General features: G+C 35.1%; 3 protein-coding genes across 4 annotated transcripts; 2 read left to right on the top strand and 1 right to left on the bottom strand.

The window, feature by feature from the left end:
• The first annotated feature begins 4,144 nt into the window (after positions 1–4,144).
• CKX5 (cytokinin oxidase 5) lies at positions 4,145–8,675 on the top strand. Its single transcript, XM_086637832.1, has 5 exons — positions 4,145–5,319; positions 5,586–5,713; positions 6,060–6,338; positions 6,982–7,244; positions 7,943–8,675. The coding sequence occupies exons 1-5, from the start codon at positions 4,683–4,685 to the stop codon at positions 8,274–8,276; spliced, it is 1,641 nt and encodes a 546-aa protein (XP_086493958.1). The 5' UTR covers positions 4,145–4,682; the 3' UTR covers positions 8,277–8,675.
• A 4,667-nt stretch (positions 8,676–13,342) lies between these two features.
• On the top strand, positions 13,343–15,952 carry LOC147541237 (putative ubiquitin-conjugating enzyme E2 16). The gene is made up of 6 exons (XM_086634060.1): positions 13,343–13,625; positions 13,770–13,873; positions 14,008–14,110; positions 14,213–14,276; positions 15,433–15,521; positions 15,646–15,952. Exons 1-6 carry the CDS (start codon positions 13,596–13,598, stop codon positions 15,739–15,741), a joined length of 486 nt encoding a protein of 161 aa, XP_086490186.1. The 5' UTR covers positions 13,343–13,595; the 3' UTR covers positions 15,742–15,952.
• A 355-nt stretch (positions 15,953–16,307) lies between these two features.
• FOLT1 (folate transporter 1) lies at positions 16,308–21,204 on the bottom strand. Of its 2 annotated transcripts, XM_086634058.1 has the most exons (11): positions 21,010–21,198; positions 20,828–20,904; positions 20,624–20,700; positions 20,387–20,480; positions 20,216–20,309; positions 19,530–19,603; positions 18,631–18,741; positions 17,602–17,673; positions 17,478–17,498; positions 17,179–17,246; positions 16,308–16,622 (listed from the first exon to the last, which is right to left on the bottom strand). In XM_086634058.1, the coding sequence occupies exons 1-11, from the start codon at positions 21,152–21,154 to the stop codon at positions 16,490–16,492; spliced, it is 966 nt and encodes a 321-aa protein (XP_086490184.1). In that variant the 5' UTR covers positions 21,155–21,198; the 3' UTR covers positions 16,308–16,489. The 2 variants fall into 2 exon arrangements, with proteins under 2 accessions (XP_086490184.1, XP_086490185.1); XM_086634059.1 differs by lacking the exon at positions 17,478–17,498 and having other exon boundaries at positions 17,584–17,673; positions 21,010–21,204.
• Between the last annotated feature and the right edge of the window lie 3,056 nt (positions 21,205–24,260).

Here is a 24,260-nt window from a genome sequence, read left to right as displayed (position 1 = left end):
AATTATCCCAACTTGCTATATTTCTTAATTAATTGTCACATAATATCAATTCTATAGTTTTATGTTGTCTCATACAATTAATCAGATACTTATTGTTTTGTCAAATGGATTTGTAGTCATAACCGTGGACTGGTGCATGTGATATAAATTAATCATGAATAGCACATAATAATAGATATATGATGAGTTTTAATATTCAAGTCATCTTTAACATTTTTGTGTTTTATTCACTAAGAAAATTGATAATCCTAAAGATTGATTAAGCTCAATTTGATTACTATCCCATTTATATATTTGTGATATTTCTTGAAGTGCTACCAAACATCCTATTTTCCAATTAGCATAATTCTTTTTGAGTTGTCAGCGTGCCTCGAACCCCAATTAACATAAATTAATAAATATATATATGTATTACAAAGCACAATATGGTCAACCTCTAATTATCAAATCCATCTTTCTCGTCAACTTGATTGTATAAAAAAATATGCTACTTGCCATCACCGAAATATGGGTAGCATTTGATATTTCAAAATGATGTGTTATCAACTCGCATGATCCTCTACATGAACGCCTCATCTATGAAGTGACAATTTTATCCCTTATTTTATATGAGGTGCTAAGCTTAGACGGTATATGTTTCATCCCTTGTTTAGTGGAGTAGTATTTTAGAGCTTTAATCTCACCAATTATTCTATAGTATGGAACCAAAAAGATATGAGCATGGAACTATGGAAGTGGGACATTCTTTTTCATACGTACCATAGTTATTTCACCAAAATGTGGTCTTATTTTGGGCATTTCTTATACGTACGTACCCGCTTGTTTGACATCCAATTGCCTTATGGTATTGGATGTCAAGAAAGTATTTTTAAGACGAGTTAAATAGTTTATGTATGACTAGGCGACTCGTCTTTTTGTATCGACTTATCCTACATTAGAATATTAATTTCACATGTAAAGATGCAGAAACATCCCTTAAATATAAACAGGTTGAAACTCATTTCTCCATGACTTAGCTCATTTTCTTGGAAGCTCATGATCAATAGTGAACCTATCAAACTTAGCCTACAATGGCTTGTAATTGTAATTGGAATTGCTTAGAGTTGAAGGATCCGGCCAAGACCTAACTTGGGAAGAAAAGAGGAAACAAGTTAAAAAGAAAAGTGAAAAAGCAATGCTTAATTAAAGCAATTGAGCTGTAATTCACCAAATTCTTGATTTACTTTTAATTAATCTCTCATGTCCATAATCATCATTTAATACCTAATATGTTATTAGTTCACAACCCCTACATGCTCTTTACCTCTCTAGGGTTTATATTATGTCCCCACTTTTCTTCTTATTGCATGGAACATGACTCAACAAGTATGAAAAATCCTACCACTTTTTACTTAATCTAACACGTCAATTATCGTCGTTCTAATACGTAATAAGTTGAAATTTTTATTGTGCCCTAGGTCCAAGTACTAACCTCATACTGCAACAACTATTTTTTTATATATACTATTTTATTTTTGCTTGTTGTGGAAGCTTTTACTCTTCATCTTTTCAACAAATTGTGTTTTTCTAATGAAAAGTAAAATATTTTCCAAATATGTACTTGGAAAGACTCTTTTGACATCAAAAGAGAACCCACTTTGTGTATGAAGTTGGTGGACTTATTGCACTTGTTGTAAATGGATTTGAGTTCTTAAGACAACTCAGAAAAAAAAAGAGAACTAATTAAAGTTACACACTACATATCTAGTGATAATTACATGCACATAATGCACTTAGTTGAAACTTTTGAAATTAGGGCTTTTGTCTAAAAACTTTGAAGTTCTTGAGTTGTTTTTAAGTTAAAAAGAAAAAGCTATTTTAATCCTAAGTAAGAATGGAAAAAAAGTAAAACGACAACTTAATCAATAAGTTGGTAAAAAGTATACACAAAAGAGTTTCTTTATTTAGTTAGAAACCGACCAAAAAACTTCGTTACCTGATTTTTGTTATACTTTTACTTTTTTGATTGAAAAAGGCTTAAATGAGATTTATTAGGTGCCAATGTGCCATAAAAAAGTGGTGTCCAAATCCTACCTTCCCATATGTATCTTCTTTTTGTTGAAACTTTCTTATGTAAATCTGAGTTGGATTCGATTCAGAAATTTCTTTAGTTAACTAGTTGACACCACGTACCCTTGCATGAATAACTCTCGAACTATTATAAGTTCTATTGCTTGAATATTTTAAGCTGCATAAAAGAATAATCACTTAACACAAACTATTTAACTATACATTTCCGAAGAGGCATTACAAATGCATAATTGTTATAACCGTTAAACATCATGCCATATCGTTCATTTCTTGTATGGAGTATGCTGGTCCCTAGAGAGCATTACTTTGTTACTTCCACTATATATTCTAAAATATATAATTCAATAATGTATGGACTACATTTCTGGATCATTTGAAAACAAAGTATTGACACTTATGTTATCCCAGTCGTTTGGTTGTGAATGTTACTCAAATCGATAAGGTAAAATAATGCATAGGAAGGTGATGGTTGACATCTAAGTGGGAGTAAAGACACGACATGACACAAACACAATTATGGTTTTTCAAGTATTAAAGTAATGATCTATACGACACAAATCAATAAATATGAACAAACAAAATGTAGTGATATGTTTGTACTTCATAACTAGATAGGGCTCAAGATGTTGATTCATGCAATTGTATTGTTACTACGGAGTAGAACTGCAATTGGTTGAAAAAGATCGAAGATTATGATGGTTACTAGGTTTCTTTTGGTGTTAGATCATTTTTCTTGTGGTACATACACACATATACCTTTTTTTTTGTTGCAAATATGTATTTTGCCCTATTGTTTCCCAGTGTCTCGTGTTCCATGTCATTACTTAATATGGAAGGTTCTGGCTGAAATTATGTCTTATATTAGTTTTTTTTTGTTAAGAACTATGTCTTATATTAGTTGGAATTGAATAAGAAACTAACAAAATTTGTTATATTCATTTACTATCATCATTTAATGATCTTGCATTTTGGCGTAACCGTTTGGCTTCAAACCTAATCAACCTCATAATTGCCCAAACAAGAGTTCAACTTGTCCACTTATAAGGTTGGCAGTGTCAATAAATTTTTCCGGATCATAAATCTATCTTAATTTAAAGATATGATTGGTATGTGGTAAAAAATGGTGTCACCAATGGTGTTTGGTGCACCAAAATACTTGAGAAATCACACTCCAGAAGAGAATGTTATTTGGACTTCTGGACCGGAGGGGGTAATGGCTAATAGGGGTGGATTTGTGAATCATATTTCTTATTATCTCCATTAGATAATTTATGAACAACAATATTAATCCTTACCAATTTTATCCCGGACCAAATAAACAATGTAGTTAGTTATTGCGATTACAAAAAATTGCATTATACGATTACTACTGGTTGTAATATCATTTACTTTCTGCCCACCAAACATGAACTAAGAGTTATTAGCAACTTAATTCCTAGTAAAGTTAATTTAGGACAATATTACAGTCAACTCAATTCTTTAAAGACATTTCCACATTCTCCTTAAATATTAATTTAGGTTAATGTGAAAGTATTTTTAACTTATAACATAGTTGAGTATTTGTCATTACGTCTATTAAATTTGAATTATTTGTATTAACTAATTAAACAACTCTTAATCTTGTGATAAAAAATGAATGAAAAAACAATATTGAATGAAGTAGTAAGTATGATTTGAATCTCGAGTCAGGTCAGCATATGAAGCGTTGATATCCGCTGATGACAAGATGACCTAGTGATCATCTGTTTCCAGAGAGAGAGAGAGAGAGAAAGTATCTTTTTAGATACTCGATAGGTTTAAGATCCTCCTCCTGTTTGTCTCAGCAGCTAGCCAGCCTTCATCATCAGACTCTCTCTCTCTCTCTCTCTCAACAGTTCTTACCAGAATCCAGTCTCTTTTTCTCTCTCTATCTTTCTAGAGACCCACGTGAACACAGATCCTCCGTATCCAACAATGGACCCACCACTGTCCTATCCACGTGTGGCCCACTCCTTTTTCTTCTCACGTGACATCTAACCCTTCTCACGTGACCTAGTTCCCTCTTTCCCCTACCCTTGTTTTTCTTCTCCCTTTTGTCTTATAAATTTCCAACTTGTGTCTCAAAACCTAGACACAAATCCAGAAAACAAAATCATACCATCATCCCTTATAGTAGTAGTGAATATCTAGAGAGAGAAAGTGGGTGCTTTTTCGTAGAGAGAGAGAGAAACAGAGAATCTCTCTATATTGCGTAGTAAATCTTCAAAAGTTCTCAAAGTCTTACGTTATCTCATCAGGACTTCTTTTTTTACTGCAACAAGATTTTGTTCCTTTCTCTCTCTCTAAATAAATCAAGTACCAAACCCATATCAAGATTTCATCAGATATCTCTTGTTCAGAGAAAAAAGGGGGTGCGTATTTTAACACCCACTTTATACTTTCAAATTGCCCAATACCCACATTATTACTATACGCGCCCCATGTTATTGCTATAGGTGCCCTTGGTCCTTACAGCGCCCCTTTCGAAATTTTGTTATAAATACCCCCAAAAATTCCAACACACACCGCAAAACACGCCAACCCATTTTTACCTTGTCTCCTTCATTCCCATCTTCTTCTACTTCTTCTTCAAAATGACTACAAAACTTCTGTTAACATTTGTGATCTGTCAATTAATCTCCACCGTTGGATTAACAGTTGACATGATTGATTTTCTCGGTGTCGGTATTAATGGTCATTTAAGTGTTGGAGACGCCGACGTCGAAAGAGTTTCATCAGATTTTGGAAAAATGAGTCAAGTGATTAAACCCTTAGCCGTTTTACATCCATCTTCATCAAATGATATTGTCGGGTTGGTTAGAGCTGTTTATGGTTCGAGTCGACGGTTTACGGTTTCGGCTCGTGGTCATGGTCATTCAATTAATGGTCAAGCACAAGCAATTGAGGGAGTTGTGATTGATATGAGTGGTTCAAAAGGGAACCGGTTTAGAGAATATGGGAAATTAGGATTACCAAAATTAGTAGGTAATTTGGGCCATGATGAACATAATTATAGTAGTAGTAGTACTGGTATTTATGTGGATGTTTGGGGTGGAGAATTATGGATTGATGTATTAAAATGGACATTAAAATATGGATTAGCACCCAAATCATGGACTGATTACTTGTATTTATCAGTTGGTGGAACTCTTTCTAATGCTGGGATTAGTGGTCAAGCTTTTAATCATGGTCCTCAAATCAGTAATGTATTTGAACTCGATGTTGTCACAGGTAACATTTCTTACTAATGGTACTAATCATGTGTTCATTTTTTGAAAATAGAAAGAATTTATATCTTAATACTTCTATAAGAAGAAAAATAAAGTAATAGTTCAACTGGTTTTCGAGTCATTATTTTATGAAGATTTTTCTCTTGTTGGTGGTGCATGGAAATGACCCAATTACTATTATGGATAAAATAAATTTAAAATAAAGAAGTGTTATTTTTTTTTTTAGTTTGAAGGGACACTTACCCTTTTGTTTATGGGTTCATGCAGGAAAAGGAGAGCTATTAACATGTTCAAAAGAACAAAACTCTCAACTTTTCTATGGTGTTCTTGGTGGTTTAGGTCAATTTGGGATTATAACTAGAGCAAGAATTGCCCTTGAACCATCTCCAAAAAGGGTAATCAATTTGACATGAAACTCCACTTTCTCTTCTTTTCATTAATTAGTTAATTAATGGGGTTCTTTTAAAAAAGAAAATCAAGTGTAATAGTAGTGGACTACACATTGATTTTGCTTCATGGAACAAAATCAAAACCTAAAAAGTAAGAATATATGACCTAATGAAGTTTAAGTAAAGGGTTAGGTTAAATTATATTTCCCTTTTTTTGCTTTAAACCCATGGAAATAGGCTTTTTCACCTTTTAAAAATGTTGTTGTTTTAACATTTATTGATGTTTCTAATTTGCATTAAGTTAATTAATTTTCGTTTTTGTTCTTTGTCGTGTTTTTTTTGGTACAAACAGGTGAGGTGGATTAGAGTATTATACTCGAATTTTTCAACTTTCACAAAGGACCAAGAATATCTTATATCATTGCATGAGAAACCCTCAAGTGAAAAATTCGATTATGTTGAGGGTTTTGTTATTGTAGATGAAGGTCTTATTAACAATTGGAGGTCCTCTTTCTTCTCACCTAGTAATCCTGTTAAGATTAGCTCCATCAATGGTGGCGACAGTGGTGTTTTATATTGCTTAGAGATCACAAAAAACTACGACGATTCCACAGCTAATACAGTTGATCAGGTATAGATGATAGTAGTATTGAACATTTCCATATTTATATTATATACAAAAGTATATTTAATACATGGGGTCAATGTTGATCTTAATTTATTTTTTATTTTGAGCTAGGGTTATGACACTTAACGATAGATATAATAAATGAAGTATATACCGCCAGCCCATTTGAATTCTCACTAATCCGTTGTGCGAGTATATGAAGTTTTAAATAGTTTCGTTTATTCGTTCTCTAGATCTTTCAGTTATGCTCAAGAACAAAATCAGATAATGAGTACTTCGATACCAAAAAAAGATATCGATCTAAGAAAATGAGCTTCTATTATAATATTGAAATTAGACCAAGGAGGAGACACTATAATGACAACATACAAGATTTGGTATGATCTATTATGTCATTTAGTTTTATAATTGAACAAATTTTACTATATTAAATTGTACTTTGAAAGAAAAAAAAGTTATTAAATCTAAGACCCACCCACTATCCAATAATCTTGCTTGAATAATGTTTTTTTTTTTTTATTATTATTATTTAGTAGTCTTTTATATGTATTGTTTGACTACTTTCTTTCTCTAGTTTAATGAGTTTCTCTGATCTCTCTAAAACCTAATATTATTCTAATATAGAGAAGTTGTTTGGATGATGCAGGAAATAGAAGCTTTGTTGAAAAAGTTGGATTTCATTCCATCATCTGTTTTCACAACTGATATTCCTTACGTGGATTTCTTAGACCGAGTTCACAAGGCTGAGTTGAAACTCCGATCCAAGGGTTTATGGGATGTACCTCACCCTTGGCTCAACCTATTTGTTCCAAAGTCAAGGATTGCTGATTTTGACCGAGGAGTTTTCAAGGGTATTTTGGGAAATAAAACAAGTGGGCCTATTCTTATATACCCAATGAACAAAAACAAGTAAGTGTTAAATTGTCAACTATGATAATTTGTCTGACTGACGGACCGACCGATGCATTTAACAGAATGACTATCTGACTAGGACGATGAGACGATCGAGTATCTGAGAGAGTAATTTACTTTCTCCATCCTCGCAGACCAAGTCAGAACGCCGACTTGGTGTTGATAGCCTCTAGTATGATAGAACAACATTATTGTTAAATTAACAATGCTTCATGCATGCATTGCATGGATTAATTACAATAGTTATCCAATAGTTGAAAATCAAATGTTGGGGTCATCTAGTGGACTACTTGTTACAACAAAATCCATTCCATGGCCCATATAGATCTTTGGCGCATTAATAAACACATTCTAAACAATGATACCGCTTTAAAAAAAAAAATCTAAAGAATTCATCTTACTTGCTTAGTTAGGTAGACCCCTAGTGTTTGATCTTTAGCGTCCAATCGCTATCTACTTGCAAAAACATAGAATAAGTGTAAGGTTGAATTCAATTCGGATTTGATGAATACTCCGGGAATTAATACCAGACCAAGATATATTTTACTTTTTTTTTTTTTTGTTGAATGAGATATATTTTACTTGCACATATATGTATTTGCTTTTGCCCCTTGTGGCCGGACTTGTTGGGTTCAAATTTCTTCTCTAAATTTTTTCTGAAATCAAAGCTAACTATGTGGTTTTATGTGGTGTAGGTGGAATAATCAGACATCAGTAGTAACACCAGACGAAGATATATTTTACTTAGTAGCTCTGCTAAGATCTGCATTAGACTCAGGTGACGAAACACAAACGCTAGAGTATTTAACAAATCAAAACCGTCGAATCTTAAGATTTTGCGAAGAAGAAGGAATCAAGGTGAAAAAATATCTACCAAGTTACAATACAGAGGAAGAATGGAAAGATCATTTTGGGGATAAGTGGGACTTATTTCTAAGAAGAAAGAGTGAATTTGATCCCAAGCGCATTTTAGCAACTGGCCAACGTATATTCAGACCTTCATTTGACTCTGTTACTTCTTCTAGATGACAAAATTAGCCCATGGGTTGGGCCCATTTGGCTTGGCCCACCATATAAGATAGAAATTAGAAGCCCAATCAAACTTACCAACAACAGCTAAGCTATATTATTTGTACAAAGAAAAAATATTTTATTTCTAGATGAAAAGGAAGTGAGTGGTTGAGATTGGAATAGAGGAAAATGAAGGGTGGAGATTTAGAAGAAAAGGGATTGTTGGGCCCACAACTGAGAAACAATGGAATCTTATTGGCCCAAGTTGTGGGCCCAGTATGGTAAAGGTGTACAGGGTATATACCCCGACCACCCGACCGTTACTTTTGAAAACTTTGTACTTTAGCCCTCAAGCCACCTTGTATATCCACTTCCATCCTTCCTGGATATAAATGATATATTACGATTTTACCCCTAGTTTTTTCCTCTTTCTTTTCTTTTCTTCTTTTTTTTTTTCTATAATCAAATTAGTTCAATTTTTCCTTTTTTTTTACATAATAAATATAATAATAATATTTATGTGGGGAGATTTCTTAATTGACTGATCAATTCCAAAGTAGCCAACGCATAGAAACAAATCTATACACGCCAGTATTACAATTTTCTTGTGAAAAACATGTTTTAAGTGTTTACAAATCTTGTCACATGAAAACAACCCAAAGTTGAATGTGAGTGTGGAGAAAAAGAACCAAAAAAGTTAATACAAGGAAAATGAACAAATAAATAATAATAAAGGGTAGAATGAAAGGATATGGTTTAAGTGATAGCCATCCAAATTCAACTAAGATGGGGCCCAAGTATTTCAAGAAACTAAGTCCATAAAAAAAAAAAAAAAATTCAAGGTAAGATATGTAGAAGATGATGTTTCTTTCTATAAAAGTTGGAGAGAGCTAGGGCTAGGGAGGAGGACCCAGTGTTGGAGAAACCTAAAGATGAATTTGGATGGGTTTTGGAGTACAATCATGAATTTTCTATCTCTTTAAAACTATACACTATAACATGGATATGCAACCCAAGTGGGCTACACACTTTCTCAAACCTAACAATGATATGTTCTACTCTTCATGTTTACTTTCTGCAAAACCCTCTCTCTACTTTGTTTCTTTAAACTCTAACACTCAAATTATTATCAATTAGACTAGTAAAATATTTATAAACATAATGTTGGCATAGATTTGATGCTAAAGGTGGGTTTTTAGTATAGTATATAAACTCTTTCTCATGGAGTTCTAACCGTACTCATTAAACCTAAGGTCCACATTAAACGACTAAAAACTAGGACGGCTTAGACAAAAACCGCATCATTAGATTTCGTCGTAGTTTGGTCACAAAACAAGAAAAAAGAATTGTTGAATATATAGAAGTACTTTTTTGGGGTTATGGGATTAGATTTGATTCTTGAACAAAAGATTACACTATGATGACTTAAAAATGTTAGAATATTATATTCTTACTAATCCATATGATGGAATATTTGGATACTGGTTTGATATGTAAGAATACTTTTTTTTTATATATTTTTATTAAAATTGTGGATATGAATTTACCTTAACAATTATTGTGGGATCATATGTAACATTTGGTATTAAGGGTTTAGGATTTAAGTATTTGTGACATACTATTGTAAGCAATATTTCAATTTGTCTCGCTATATGTGTTTCATTATCATTTTTCAAATTTGCGAAGAAATTATTGGATTTTGTATTACTGTTTCGCTCGAGTTGATTCAACTAAAGCATAATACTAGTGCGGGCGAAGAACCATTGAACTCAGGCCTCAGAGGTCGATAAAAATAGCCCCAAGTGTTCGAATAAGATTGGGCCGCAGAACCTCCACTCCCCAACAAACAATTGTTTTTCTAAGTTGGACTTAAGGGAATGAAATCCCAAAACCCAAATATTTATGGGCCTTATCCCAAGTACAGTCCACCCTATGCAACACTAGGGCCCATATTAGGGATATTTATACACAACCAATGTTATTGGGAGACACCATCCAAAAACATTTTTACCATTCACATAGTTGTGCTATTCACACACCAGCTTCTTCAACTTTCCGTTGGCAAATCACCAATGACCAACGACTACTACCACTGGCTCTTTCTCAATCTCTTGCCAACTTTCTCTCTCTTACCTCTCTAGGTGTGTGGCTTAATCGCTCTCAATCTCTCTCTCAATATTTCTTTCGCAAAAGCGAGCGTCTTTAGCAATTGTTGTGTGCCTCTAAAGTATAACCCGGCTCGATTTCCTACGAGTTGGTGGAGAATCAATAGAAGAAGTATTTTATACACGCTTGCAAATTATCTAAGGGCACCACACCCCCCAAATTCCTCGGTTTGGGGGTTTGTTCCACACAAGTTCAGTTTATTCAGTTGTCGACATCTGATTCCCATACAGTTTCAGCTGGAATTATTAGGGAACACCAACAACATCTTTCAAAATTTGAAATCCTCCACTAAGAGCATCTCCAATGGGACACTCTAACAAACACTCTAAAAATCCTAGTTGTCAAGGGCCAATAGAGATTCTCTTTCCAAGATGTCAATATAGAGACACTCTAATTTTTGTTGGTCTCCAATGGAGATCTCTAAAGTGTCTATACTTAATACACATGTCCTTCTTCAATTCAATTGATAAAAAGTAGTTGAAAAGCAAGATTTTTTATTGGTTGAAATTTAAAAGTAACACTTAGAGTGTCTCAAGTAGACACTCTCATTTTAGAGTTTCTCTCTCTAGACACTCTACAATAAATGTGTCCACCTCATATTAGAGTGTCTAATAAAGTGTTCCATTGGAGATGATTTTTTAACAAAAACTCCAAAAAGTCTATGTGGCACTCTAAGTGTTAGAGATTGAGTGTCCCATTGGAGATGCTCTAAGTCATGTGCATACAATCAGACACTGTTATCACAAGCCATTATTTGTATTGCACTTTTGTGAAAAGAACCTTCTTCTAGGTTTCCATAAATGTCCCCACTCTCCACCCACATCCATTAGTTAGCTTCACATTCGGAGGAAATCTTATTAAGATAGGAAAAGGTGGATGGATGATTTCATTTGGGCATCTACTCTACTTTCCCATTTAGGCAATCTAGACTTTGTCAAATGGAATGGACTCCAAGTGACTTGGTGGGACAACTTTATTTCACCTAAAAAAAACTAACACGTTTGTAATATATCTTCTATTCTTCATCACTTCCGACCAACATGATCATTTCTCTCTCCGTATCTTTCTTTCATCTTCAAGTTTTTATTGTGTATTTTATTGATAACATATATAAATTTGCTTACATTTTAGTATTAAGATCTCTGCTCGATCAGAGTTCTTACATTATATCATAGTAGTCTTTTCGTATCTTTGTTCCACTTCTAGTCTTTTCGTATTAAGAATACGAAAAAGAACGAATCTCGAAATAAATCCAGGGTTTTCGAGTCACAATTTCTCGTTTTTGTAAAGAAGAAGGGTCGAACCATGGAAAAAATTAATCTACAAAATTCTAGACCAAAAACAAAAATACCAAGTGGAGTATTTTATTTTGAAAAGAGTAGATGATGTAAATATTTAGAGAAGACATAATAATCCTAAATGATCTTATCCAAAAAAACACCATTGCCCAATTCAAATTCCAATCCATGTGCTTCCCTCACTTGATTTCCTTCTAATCTTGGTGGGTATTCTTTCTTTCTTTTTCTCTTTTGTATTCCAATAATAAAAAGAAGTACCAACTCCATAATTTGGTTTACCACATAAGAAGGATTTGGGCATCCGAGTAATGCTATCTTTGGTGTTATATTTTCCTTTCTCCTTCTCTCATTAAAAAGTAAAAGATGCTAAAAAGACATGCATTGGGTTTTCCCTTTGCAAGAAAGAGACTTCTTCAAACAAGAGCAATAAGCACCATTATTGTGAACAAAATGTTCTCCCTTTCTCTAGTATTCTCATCAACTAAGGTCGAATATTTCTAGGTCTCTAATCAATATCATCCAAAGAACCTCATTCTTGGAAAAGATAAGAATAAGCATATGTATTTATGTTGAAGATTGTATTTATTCATTTAATAAGAAAGAGAGAATAAATGTACTACTAGAATTTATAGCCATGTGTTGTAAAAAAAAGAGTTAATTCCTATATGGCCCCCTACTTTGTGACCAGCTTCCTTTATGGCCCCCTTTTTTTTTCGTAAATTCAAATATGGCCCCCTATTTTCATGGAAATGTCCTAACTACCCTTCCTTTAAATCTTTTTTCAAAATAAAATAAAAAAAACAAACATAATTCCACCTCACTTCCCTCTCCACCACTTATCTCTCTCCACCTCACCTCTCTTTCCAAATCATCTTTCTCTCTCTCCAACTCACCTTTTTCTCTCTCCACCTCACCTCTCTCTCTCTCCACCTCACACTATCTTCTCCGATGAAGGTCGCCGGCCGGAAAATTTTCCGGCCGGCGACCTTCAACCTAAAAAAAAAAAAAAAAGGTTTTTTTTTTTTTAACTCTCATCTCCCTCTCTCTCTAAAAACTCCGGCAAAGGGGGTTCCCTTCGCCGGAGTACGGGTCTGTTGAAGAACAGACCAGTTCCGGTCTGTTGAAGAACAGACCAGTTCCGGTCTGTTGAAGAACAGACCAGTTCCGGTCTGTTGAAGAACAGACCGATCTGGTCTGTTCTTCAACAGACCCGTACTCCGGCGAAGGGAACCCCCTTCGCCGGAGTTTTTAGAGAGAGAGGGAGATGAGAGTAAAAAAAAAAAAAAAAATTTTTTTTTTTTTTTTAGGTTGAAGGTCGCCGGCCGGAAAATGAGGTGAGGTGGAGAGAGAGAGAGGTGAGTTGGAGAGAGAGAGAGGTGAGTTGGAGAGAGAGAAAGATGATTTGGGAAGAGAGGTGAGGTGGAGAGAGATAAGTGGTGGAGAGGGAAGTGAGGTGGAATTATGTTTGTTTTTTTTATTTTATTTTGAAAAAAGATTTAAAGGAAGGGTAGTTAGGACATTTCCATGAAAATAGGGGGCCATATTTGAATTTACGAAAAAAAGGGGGCCATAAAGGAAGCTGGTCAATTTGAAGGTTCTGGATGCATCTCTACTTGGTTTATTGAAAAATAAAATTATAAGACCCTCCCTACTAGTATACCTACTTTATGTTACATATGTCAACAAAAATAAATCTCTGAGGTGTAAACAAAGTGTAAGAATATGTTCACAAATTTACACAAAATTTTCTCAAAACCAAATGATTCCAAATGTCAATTGACATAAGAACTTCAATCTTTATGCTCTTCCATTCCTCCTCCATACTCTCTCTCTCTCTCTCTCTTTCTCTCTCTAGACTTGTAGAGAAAGAAGCATGACCAGTTCTTCCGCCCCTTCTCGCAAGGTTTAATCTTCTCTCTTTCTCTCTCTACCTTAATCACTCTATCAATCTTTGCCCTAATTTCCCAATTCTCACTCGCTCGATCTATGTATTTCATTTTGTTATCTTAAAAATCAATTCTTTTTTTTTTGTTTGTTTGAATTTTAGGCTTTGAGCAAGATCGCTTCAAATCGGCTTCAGAAAGAGTTGGTAGAATGGCAAGTTAATCCTCCATCCGGATTCAAACACAAAGTCACCGATAATCTTCAAAGGTTTGATTTTTCATTAAATTCAATGCTTTTTTGAATTAGGGTTGTTAATATTTTCATCATATTTTCCATTTTTTTTTTTTGAAATTCTCATTATTGGGGTTTCATATTTGGGTGTTCTGTTTGATTTGTTGAAGGTGGGTTATTGAAGTTAATGGAGCTGCAGGAACTCTGTATGCAAATGAATTATACCAGCTTCAAGTTGATTTCCCAGAGCATTACCCTATGGAAGCACCACAGGTTAAAAAAAATAATCATAAGCTAACTAATGAATTAAGAAGAAAAATTAGGGTTTTGTTTTATGAGTTGTAGTTTAATTTGAATTTGTGTTTGTGGTTTTAGGTCATTTTCTTAAATCCTGCTCCTCTTCATCCTCACATTTACAGCAATGGCCATATATGTTTGGGTAAAGCTCTAATCTTTTCCTTATCCCTTTGAAGATTGAATTGGATTTTGTGATTAATGATTGAAAACTACTTTCGTGATATAATATCCTACTTTTGATTTGGCAAATAACCATTTTGTTATTCTTGTTTAGCTTATTTGATGTTTATATTGAAGATACCTTATCCTCAGGTGCTTAAAGTCACATGCTTATAGTGTTGTCATTCGCTACCGTTTTCATAATTATGGCGATAATTGTTTTTTTCTTTTTATCATGTTTGATTACATAACTAGCGTACTTATGACACCCGTCGTGATCCTTTCCTTGCGTTTTGAATGAACTCCGTGTTATTAATCGCGGGACTTATACTTTACCTTATTTATGTTTACATGTTTGTCGATAGACGTACTTTCAGTTTTGCTGCCTTTTTTGTAAGAAAGTATAGCCTTTTTTGTCCCCTCTATCGTTCATGAACATGTGTGTGTGTCCATACTTGCAATGTAGTACTGTTTTGTGAGTTCGTCACCGGCATATATTTTTTTGGATGTGGGGCACATAAGGTAGTTCAATCAAGTTTCATATTATGTTACAGACATACATTCATGGGTGGTGGACCATGACTATTGCCCCACAACTTAGCATGATAGTCAATATTATATTGATATTTTACGTTCGCTGGACATTTTTTTAGTGGTTTTCTTTTTTTCGATGAGTTAATAATCATATGTTTGATATTTCTTTTCATTCACAATTATGAGCTTACTGCTCGATCCTTGTAGTTGTACTATAGGTTAGTGGTTTCCTGCCAAAATCAGAGTGCACTATAGATGCTTTCTTTATGAACATTGGAAGTTATAGAATGATTCTTATAATGCCGACGAATTGCTTGACTTGGTGTGCATATCTAGTTTAGATATTTCCGATCTTAATACATCAATGGCTTTGTTATAGAATTATAAAATTTTGTCGCCTAATTGTTAGAAAAGACAACAAATAGGAAAGTCAAGAACCATGCTTAGATTTCAGAGAAATTCTACAAATAAACTTCAAATTGCTCATTAGAGGGATGGACATCTAAAATGTTCTTTTCGTATTTTGTGAAACTACGAAAAATAAAATGAACTAAAAAGAGTAAAAGCTTCTACACTAACACTTATTACTACCGTTTCTTATGTAGATATCTTGTACGATTCATGGTCTCCTGCCATGACTGTTAGCTCAATCTGTATCAGCATTCTCTCTATGTTATCAAGCTCACAAGCAAAGGTATAGTTTCAATTGTAAAAGGCTTTCTTCTTCTTCTTCTCCTTGTTCTATTTGATCAAGAAACTTCTTCCATGTCTTCCGATTCTCCGGATGGATTTTGATCGATACTTTTGAACATGTACAGCAACGCCCAGCAGACAATGATCGTTACGTGAAGAACTGCAAGAATGGTAGATCTCCTAAGGAAACGAGATGGTGGTTTCATGACGATAAAGTCTAAAAGAAATATGATTCAACCTCTCCTGGATCTATCAAGGAAAAGAAAAGAAAAAGGCGATGGGTTAACAAATTCCAAAGATCTCCTATGCTCCAAAGCAGAAGTTGTAACAGGAGCTGTATTAATTTGTAAAGGAGTACTTTGTGTTTCTGCAAATATATGTATGGATCAATCTGAATGAGTGTGTTGTTTGTGAAAAAAAATTGGTAACTCATCTTGCGCACCTTCAATTTCAGTCTTTCTTTCTTCGGTTCAGTTTTTATTGGAGTATTACTTTTTGGTAGTGAGTGATAGTAATGCCTCAAGGGGCTACAAGTCAAAGACTATTCCATACCTATACGAAAAGAGTTCTCATTTTCATGTCAATTCTCTCTCTTTCTTGATGTGTTTTTTCACTCTCGATGGACGGTTGATATCTATTTAGGTCTTAGAGTAGGTCTACTTTTGCAGTTTGTTCTTTCATTTTTCATGATATAAATGCTTCGCTTCCCTTATCTTTTTACCCATCAAACTTCGGCAATATTTTTGATTTTTTGTGAATTTGAGGCTGAAGATCAAGAGAATTGATGTTTATATAATAAATCAATTTCATTGAGCAAACAAGGTTTCTGCAACTGCAGCTACAAACTTTTTAAATTAACTATCTTTTGAGAGAACTAGTTGAATATAGCAGATATGTTTACAGTTTTATTTCTCTTTTTCGTGCTGGTAAAAGAATCATGAATCATCATAACACGAACTAATAGACACCTCAGTCTTTTCTTCTCGTTCGTTTAAGAATGTTGAGGACGTTCTCGTAGACAACGAATGTTATTGAAGCAGCGGGTACATTTTTCAGTAGATTCGATGTTATACCTCTGTAAAACCCACGAAAACCTTCGTACCTGGAAAAGAAGAACATAGTGGTTAAGGTAATTAACTATGCAACTACTTATTGAAGAAAAATAAAAGATAACCAGGCGGAATTGACTTAGTAGTGATGACCTTCAATGAGCAAGATTGAAGTTGAAAAAGCCTAGATCGGTTATAAAATAAGGAACATCTCAAGACTTGGCTTGAGTTAAGGCTAGATCGGTTGTGTCAAAGAACTTGGCTAAGTAATGGAATACTAATATCCTAGCAACGTTGCGAGGTTCAGGCACGGTCTTCCAATTTAAACATCTGGGATCCAAACGTGAGATATCAAGAGGAATTAATTACTAAACCTAGCAATATCCCCAAGCTGTCCACATAGGCAGGTTAATAGAAGAATTTAACCGGGGTATTAATGTAAAACCTTTATTCCTCGTTGATGGAGGTTTCGACCCGTAAAAGTCCTCAATCTTCTATAGAGTTTATATCCATATTAAAAAATCATTGAATATTTTTCACTAAAGAATAAACTTAGTTTCAACATGGATGAATGCATTCATATGACATGTTTGGTTAAAAAACACTCACCGTGCAGTATCCTTCATGACATGCCAACTGTTCTTATATTTCGGGACTCCATCATTACCAGGACGTTGCTGCAAAAGAGAAGTGATATACTTGTCAAAAGAGTATTTGAAACCTCAAAGACAAGAATGACTTGATGATTCATCTCTCCAACCCAACAAGTTTACAGGTATAAATATCTGTCGGCCCATGCGCCAAGTGTAGTTGCTTCGATAGATAAGCTTTCACACTTGTGTCATGATTCTAGTTGAACAGTGTGATTAATAAGAGATAAATGAAAGAAGGGGAACATATGTCCAGACCTGTAGTCGTGCTCGAATGACCTGAACGAATGAAGAATCGAAATCAGCCAAATAATGTGAAAACTCAATCACATATGCCTATGGAATAAGAACTAATGAGCTTTACGAAGATAACATTTCTTGCCTGATAGGGATATGTCAGAAGAATGGCAGCAACTTTGGAAGACGCTCCCAGCATTCCATAATCAATCGAATTCTGCATGACATAAAATGGATACTATCTTAATCTCCATTCCATTTAACAAAACCTACGCCAACAGACTAGTATCCGCATGAAAGTTGTATTGTTGACCTATCAATAGGAAACAAGTTGGAACAACACAATACATTTTTTTTTACTTGCACCCACTTCTCATTCTATTCCAAGGTCATGTTTGGCGCACGAGAATGGAATGCGGTTACAAGGAATCGCGTTCTGGAATAGTGTTTAGTACACAGGAATGCATCAAAAATTGCATTTGAAATGAAATCCTAAAGCCAGGGGTGGGTGGGTTTGTTATTTCCTTTTCCTTGGAATCATATACTTAATATTTTGTGGACAAAATTGATCTCTATCAATCATATTAGTAACGAAACCAAAGAATGAAGGTTCTTTGGATGATATTGATATTTACATATGGAATTGCTAGTCCTGGTAACCATATTCCTTTCCTGCGCGCAAAACATGGCCTAAAGGATTCACTGTCCAGTATCTATAGCAACTCACATTTTAGACTACATCTGCCTACAGGATTCTCATCCACATGTTATTAAGAATATGGGGCAAAAATCTTCGAAGATTATCCTATGACTATCACAGATTTGAAAAAGGCACAAAAATAACATGAATACGGCAATATAGACTATAGAGTAATAACTGAATTGTCTGATCAAACTTGTATACCTATGACATAACATGTTTCCACCTTAGGATTTCAAGTAGCAGAAGAAATCAGGTAAATATCCAAAGAATTTAACATGAAACGTACTGCAGCAATAGTTTTAACTTCGTTCTAACTAGACTAGAATGAGAAGTCTATAGTTTATAGTGCTTGATGTCTCGATAAATTCCATTCTTGTTAAACTTAATATGCAGCACAGCATTTGCTGTAAATTATAAGGTAAGAGTTTAAACTGTAGAATAATTCAAAATGAGCATTTTATGAAGATTTACCAGTAGTTTATGATTGGTGGTGGGAGTGGTTTTCCCATTGTTAACCTTGAACTCTACAAGAAGTTTACGAAGCTCCTCATACACAGTGAACTGAATAGCACCATGAGAAACCTACATAAGCAATGCGCAAACTAAGTACATAAACATAATGAGACATCGAGAATTGAAACTGTTTCTCTAAAAGTAGACCAACAATGATAGGTAGATTATATATTTCTTTAAGATACCACATGACAGCTACGACACAACCGAAATAGTATTTTTCACGATGAATGTCAATACGAATTTCAGGGAGTGATAGAAGTGCCCCAACAATGAGATATCAGTCAGTCATACTATGCTCCTCTGTTGGCATGAACTTCTCATAAACCCCAAACATGTCAGGTTCATATTTGTAGAGTCTGGCTGACAAAAAATTGAAACATTTATATTTGTTTTACACTTTTACTAAATTCTTGTTAGTTATAATTGGATGTGTTAGATTTTATGTACGTGGATGCCGAGGATCAAAGCTCTCCTCTACTACTGCGTAAAGGGTTTATAATGGAGAAAGGCTTCTTCTTTTTCCACATCCTTTGAGTCGGGACAGGGTGATTCAGTCGCTTTACTCGTGAGCAGGATTTAATCTCCGGACTTCGAGTTTGCATTTTTATTTCCCCTTCCTTTTAAGTTCATTTTCAATAATTTTGTCCAACTGATTCATTTTTGTTGTTTTATACTCTTAACTACCAAAGCTAACTTTCTCATATATAAAAGAACTACTGATTTCCATAGAATATATAATAATATATTAATATTAAAGTAGAAAGCAACATGCGATCATGCATACACAAAAAGCTTCATGGACTCATCTCTGTTACATGATCGATGAAGAACATTAAAATAACACAATAGCTTACAAGCAAAAGGCCAGGCCCCATCCCTTTATACAATGCCGGCCATCCTTCCTCTCTTAGTATTGTCCTAAAAGCATCTGATATCAGAGGCAATGTCCCAACAGAATGCACAAATGATAATCATTGAATTTCCTCTTTCAAACACAAAACAGCCTGAACAAATAGTTTTCTAAAAGTAATCTAATGTATGAGAGTAAGCATGTCAAATAAAGAACAATGAAAGGATTCTAAGGTCATGCTTGGTGCGGAGGAATGAAATGCGATTAGTAGAGTAACATTACAAAATGATGCTTGCTACGTGGGAATGCACCAGGAATCGCATTCCGAGGAGGAATATTCCCTCCTAAAGAGGGCATCTCAAACCGAGATAGTGGGTGGGTTCGCGATCCCCTTTCCTGGAATTGTTAGTCAGAAACTCTATAGATAAATCAATCTCTACCAACCCTATTCCCGACGAAACCAAACAATATAATAGATATTGCATTACTAGGATTCACATCATTATTGTTATTCATTGTAATCGCAATTCTTCTTGCGTGCCAAACAAGTATTCGAAAGGCGATACTACATTTCACTAAAACAAAAGTTAATATGAATAAAATTGCAAACTTCCGATCCTCATTGTGAGACACTTAAAATGTCAAAGAGAATCTAAGTTAAGGATCAAAAAGGAAAACTTGAGAACAAACCATAAAAACCGGAGTAAAGCCGGGTTTTCTGAAGGGGTGTCTGAAGTTGTAATCTTGTTTTCACAAGCCATATCGGATTTGTGAAGAAACATACCTGAGAACACCATGAAATTGCACAGTTAGCAGGATATAGACTTCAAAATAATGAATCAAGAACTGAAGTGAACTTACTAAAGCCCCAGCTTCTGCAGCTGAAATTAGATGATGACCAGCTTTCAGCTTCTCATTGCTCCCTTTAGAATATCTTTGCTTGGCTCTGCTATAGCTGCAAAAGATAACAATGACAATACCTTAATTGAAACTAGTTCAATTCCTCAGATGATATGAAATGGAACAAACTAAAAACAACCCAAGTTTTGTTTTCCTAATAAGATTATATAAAAAAGGTATTTTGAGTAGGATTTTTACAAGAAGAAATATAAGCCCCAAGAAACAGTTGAACCAAGAACAGCTGGATTAAAACCAGCATAGAGTCCCTTCAAACCCTGAAACATTTATAAAACTAGGAATTATGATGGGGGAACCTCAAAAAATCAAAAATTTAGAAATGGGTAGACTTGAAAAAACGAGATTGAGAAAGTAAAATTGGAAGAAGAGGGAGGGAAGGAGAACCTCCATTCGAGCAATTGTGTAAATAGCATTTCCAGTGTTCTTGTATAGAGGAAGATTTGTGAGGCGACCATCGTTTACTAACACAATACAATCAAAACAAAACAAAAATCAGAGAGCGTTTTGGGTATTCTGGACTTACTGAATTGTGTGGAATTAAAGAGAGAGAAAGTAGAGAGAGAGACCTTGGAATCTAGTTCGAACGACGTCAAGGGGATGAAGTAAAGTGACGGTTGCAAATCCGGCAATGGCTCCGGCGGTGGCGACTTCCCATTGCCACTGCCCTAACTGGTGGAGGCCACTGCGACCTGCACCACCACCATCCGACATTGGTATTCTTCCGCCTATAGAGGAGAAGAAATCGAAGTATGTCAAAGAATAATAATAGGCCGTTATAACGTTTTTAAGAGTTGAGAAGTCGTTACCGTTACGATCAACCCGACAGAGCCCTGCCCGAATGTACTTTTCTTAATGGGCCTAGTATTGTTAAAGCCTGCCTCGACTAGAGCTGAGGCTTCAAATTCATATATTCGCTCCCCTATTTCTATGATGGGAAATTTTAAAAGGCCTCCCGTTTTTGTTAAAAGGCCTCCCCGCTAAAAGCGCCCCTCATTATAACCCATTTGGTTATAGGGCCCCCTCTACAAAAGAGCACCTCCTTCATCAATATTTGACCTAACGGCAAAGTTAACGCCGTTAGGTCAAACTTAACCCAATACCGGTGATGTTGACCACGCCACATCATCATCTTCTCCGGCAGGGTCGCCGGCCGGCCAAACTTCCGGCCGGCGACCTTCAAATTTTTTTTTTTTTTTTATTCTCTCTCTTCTCTCTCTCTCTCTCTAAAAACAATTTTTTTTTTTTTTTTAAACTAGAGAGAGTTTAAAAAAAAAAAATTGTTTTTAGAGAGAGAATAAAAAAAATAAAAATAAAAAAATTTGAAGGTCGCCGGTCGGAAGTTTGGCCGGCCGGCGACCCTGCCGGAGAAGATGATGATGTGCGTGGTCAAATGATGTGGGTGAAATACACCTTTAAAGGGGGTTTTTTTCACCCATTCAAAGAAGGGGGCCCTTTAACCAAGCTAAGTCAAAGGTTTTTTACTAAGTCAACGAAATCATGGGGAGGCCTTTTAACAAAAACGGGGAGGCCTTTTAAAATCTCCCTTCTATGATTTGTCAATTTGTGATTACCCTCCGACCATGTTTGATGAGCCAGAATAGTACTATGTGACTTCTGGGAACCAAAAATATAAATTACTGTTTGGCTCGCAGAATGCAGGGGAAATATTGTTCTTCTGAGAATAGAATTCCTTCTAAACGGGGTAATAACAAATCTAGGAAGGGGTGAGTTTGTGATTTTCATTCCCTCTGAATGATTTTAATATTTATGGATAAAAATATTCCTAATATAATATCACAACCAAAAAAATTAAAAATCTAAGGTTTCAACCATCATCATAACAACACTTTCTCCCTAGTTTTTTTTAATCTCTTTATTTGTTTAATCCAATCGACTTCATATCGTCTTAAAGAAAACAAAAATTAGCCGAGAGATTAGTATGGAAAAATGAAGTCAATTTCTATAGATTTAATTTTTATATCTCTCGGCATGGGTTATTTTCATTGAGCACTGCTCTACTAAATCCCAACTGTCGCTCTAGGAAAACATAATTTTTTTTTTACAGAATACAAAATTTTGATTAGAAATTTGACCACATTTATTGTTTCCCCTCTCTGAGCACCCACCTCCGTTTCTTCTCCATGCCTATAAGGATCGTCGACAAATTGCCATTAATTTTAATTTCTCTTTTCAAATGTTTTTCTCCCCCTTTCTTCTCTCTCTCTGCTCAATACCTTCGTCTTTCCCTAAAATCGTAGCTCTTTTCAGTCTCTATCCTCACTGTTCCGTCCAATGGGAAGAGCTTCCTTATTTGAAATCCCTTCATCTTCGATAGATTTCAAGTGAAACTCTCGTAGAGGTATTTTTTGTGAAACCTTATTTGAGGGTTGAAGGTTGGTGGTCAGTCAACCACGAGACCAACCACAAAACCTTCTGTAAGTGGAAATTTCTTGGAGGCGGTTTAACATGAGAAGAGATGGTTTCCAATTCTTGGAGGCGGTTTAACATGAGAAGAGGCGGTTTCCAAATTTGGGATGGTTTCCAATTTTTGGCTCAATTTGGTTCAATTCCCACCGGCTTATATTACTATATAAATAGGGGTATTGAACATCTAAACATCACCAACACAACTACTCAACAACAACTCTTCTTTAGAGAGCTAGAGAGAGAGCAAGAGTGAGAGGAATTTTTTCATAGTTTTTGAGCGGTGTTAAATTTCTCGGTCGTCGAAGATTTAGTATAGAGGGTTAATTCTATACGGTACCATCTTGGGACGAACTTGCGGGTTGTGTTAGTCGTCTTCATCTATCCTTCAATAAAGATTTCTTGTTCGCCCGAGGACGTAGGCTTTAAAGCCGAACCTCGTTAATTCTGTTCGCATATTTGATTTTGACTTAGCTTTTCGATTAATCTTCATAATCGGATCAATTTCTAGGATAGGTTCGATAGCTTCCGCGACTTTTAGTTCTAACAATTGGTACCAGAGCCTTGTTGAGATTGAACGAAGAGAAGATGGGATCGAGAAGTGGTACGGTCAAATCAGGGAAATATGAGATAGAGAAGTTCAATGAGAAAAACGATTTTTCTTATTGGCGGATGCAGATGAAAAATTTGTTAATCTCGCAGAAATTACACAAGACGTTGACGGGAAAGAAACCAGGAGATATGTCAGATGAGGATTGGGAAGAGTTAGATCTCGAAGCACGGGCTACCATTATGTTGTGTCTTGAGAGGGACGTGGCGTTCCTAGTAGACGGAGAAACAACGGCGGTGAGTGTGTGGTTAAAGCTAGAAAGCAGTTTCATGACGAAAACTTTAACAAATCGGGTCTACTTAAAATCCAAATTATTCACATGTAGAATGGAAGAGGGTTCTTCAATTCAGGAATATGTGAATAGGTTTGACAGGATTATCTCAGATTTGAAGGATATTGATGTTAAGGTTGAGGATGAGGACCAAACCCTCATATTGTTACTTTCATTGCCTAAATCCTATGAGAACCTTGTTCAAACTTTGATGCTTGTTGGTGATAGTCTAAGCATGGAAGAGACGAGAAATTCGCTATTAGCGGATGACCTTCGTAAGGTTGCTACTAGCAGTATGGCGTCGGGTGGAGTAGACAAGGAACAAGCACAAGGGTTGTTTGTAACGAGGGGGAGGAGTAATGAAAGGGGAAAGGGAAAGGGCGGGAAATCTAGATCCAAATCTAGAGGCTCTTTCAAGAAATCGTGCTTTAGTTGTGGTGAGCTTGGCCACTTTAAAGCGGCTTGTCCAAAGAGAAAGTGAAGCAAAAGAACGAAGGTTACAAGGAGAAACA

Source organism: Eschscholzia californica, unplaced genomic scaffold, assembly GCF_041429995.1.
Source record: "Eschscholzia californica isolate CP2 unplaced genomic scaffold, dmEscCali1.0.p SCAF_4, whole genome shotgun sequence".
In the NCBI taxonomy this organism is placed as follows: domain Eukaryota; kingdom Viridiplantae; phylum Streptophyta; class Magnoliopsida; order Ranunculales; family Papaveraceae; genus Eschscholzia; species Eschscholzia californica.
The sequence above is the reverse complement of the archived record's forward strand: the minus strand, read 5'-3'. Positions and strand labels throughout refer to the sequence as shown.

Coding starts and splice junctions, on each gene's coding strand:
- CKX5 (XM_086637832.1), top strand. CDS start 4,683: ATGACTACAAAACTTCTGTTAACATTTGTGATCTGTCAATTAATCTCC. Junction 5,714..6,059: donor TTGAACCATCTCCAAAAAGG/GTAATCAATTTG, acceptor TGGTACAAACAG/GTGAGGTGGATTAGAGTATT. Junction 6,339..6,981: donor CAGCTAATACAGTTGATCAG/GTATAGATGATA, acceptor TGGATGATGCAG/GAAATAGAAGCTTTGTTGAA.
- FOLT1 (XM_086634058.1), bottom strand. CDS start 21,154: ATGTCGGATGGTGGTGGTGCAGGTCGCAGTGGCCTCCACCAGTTAGGG. Junction 20,310..20,386: donor CTGCAGAAGCTGGGGCTTTA/GTAAGTTCACTT, acceptor TGGTGTTCTCAG/GTATGTTTCTTCACAAATCC. Junction 17,674..18,630: donor CCACCAATCATAAACTACTG/GTAAATCTTCAT, acceptor TATGTCATGCAG/AATTCGATTGATTATGGAAT.
- LOC147541237 (XM_086634060.1), top strand. CDS start 13,596: ATGACCAGTTCTTCCGCCCCTTCTCGCAAG. Junction 13,626..13,769: donor CTTCCGCCCCTTCTCGCAAG/GTTTAATCTTCT, acceptor TTTGAATTTTAG/GCTTTGAGCAAGATCGCTTC. Junction 14,277..15,432: donor CAATGGCCATATATGTTTGG/GTAAAGCTCTAA, acceptor TTTCTTATGTAG/ATATCTTGTACGATTCATGG.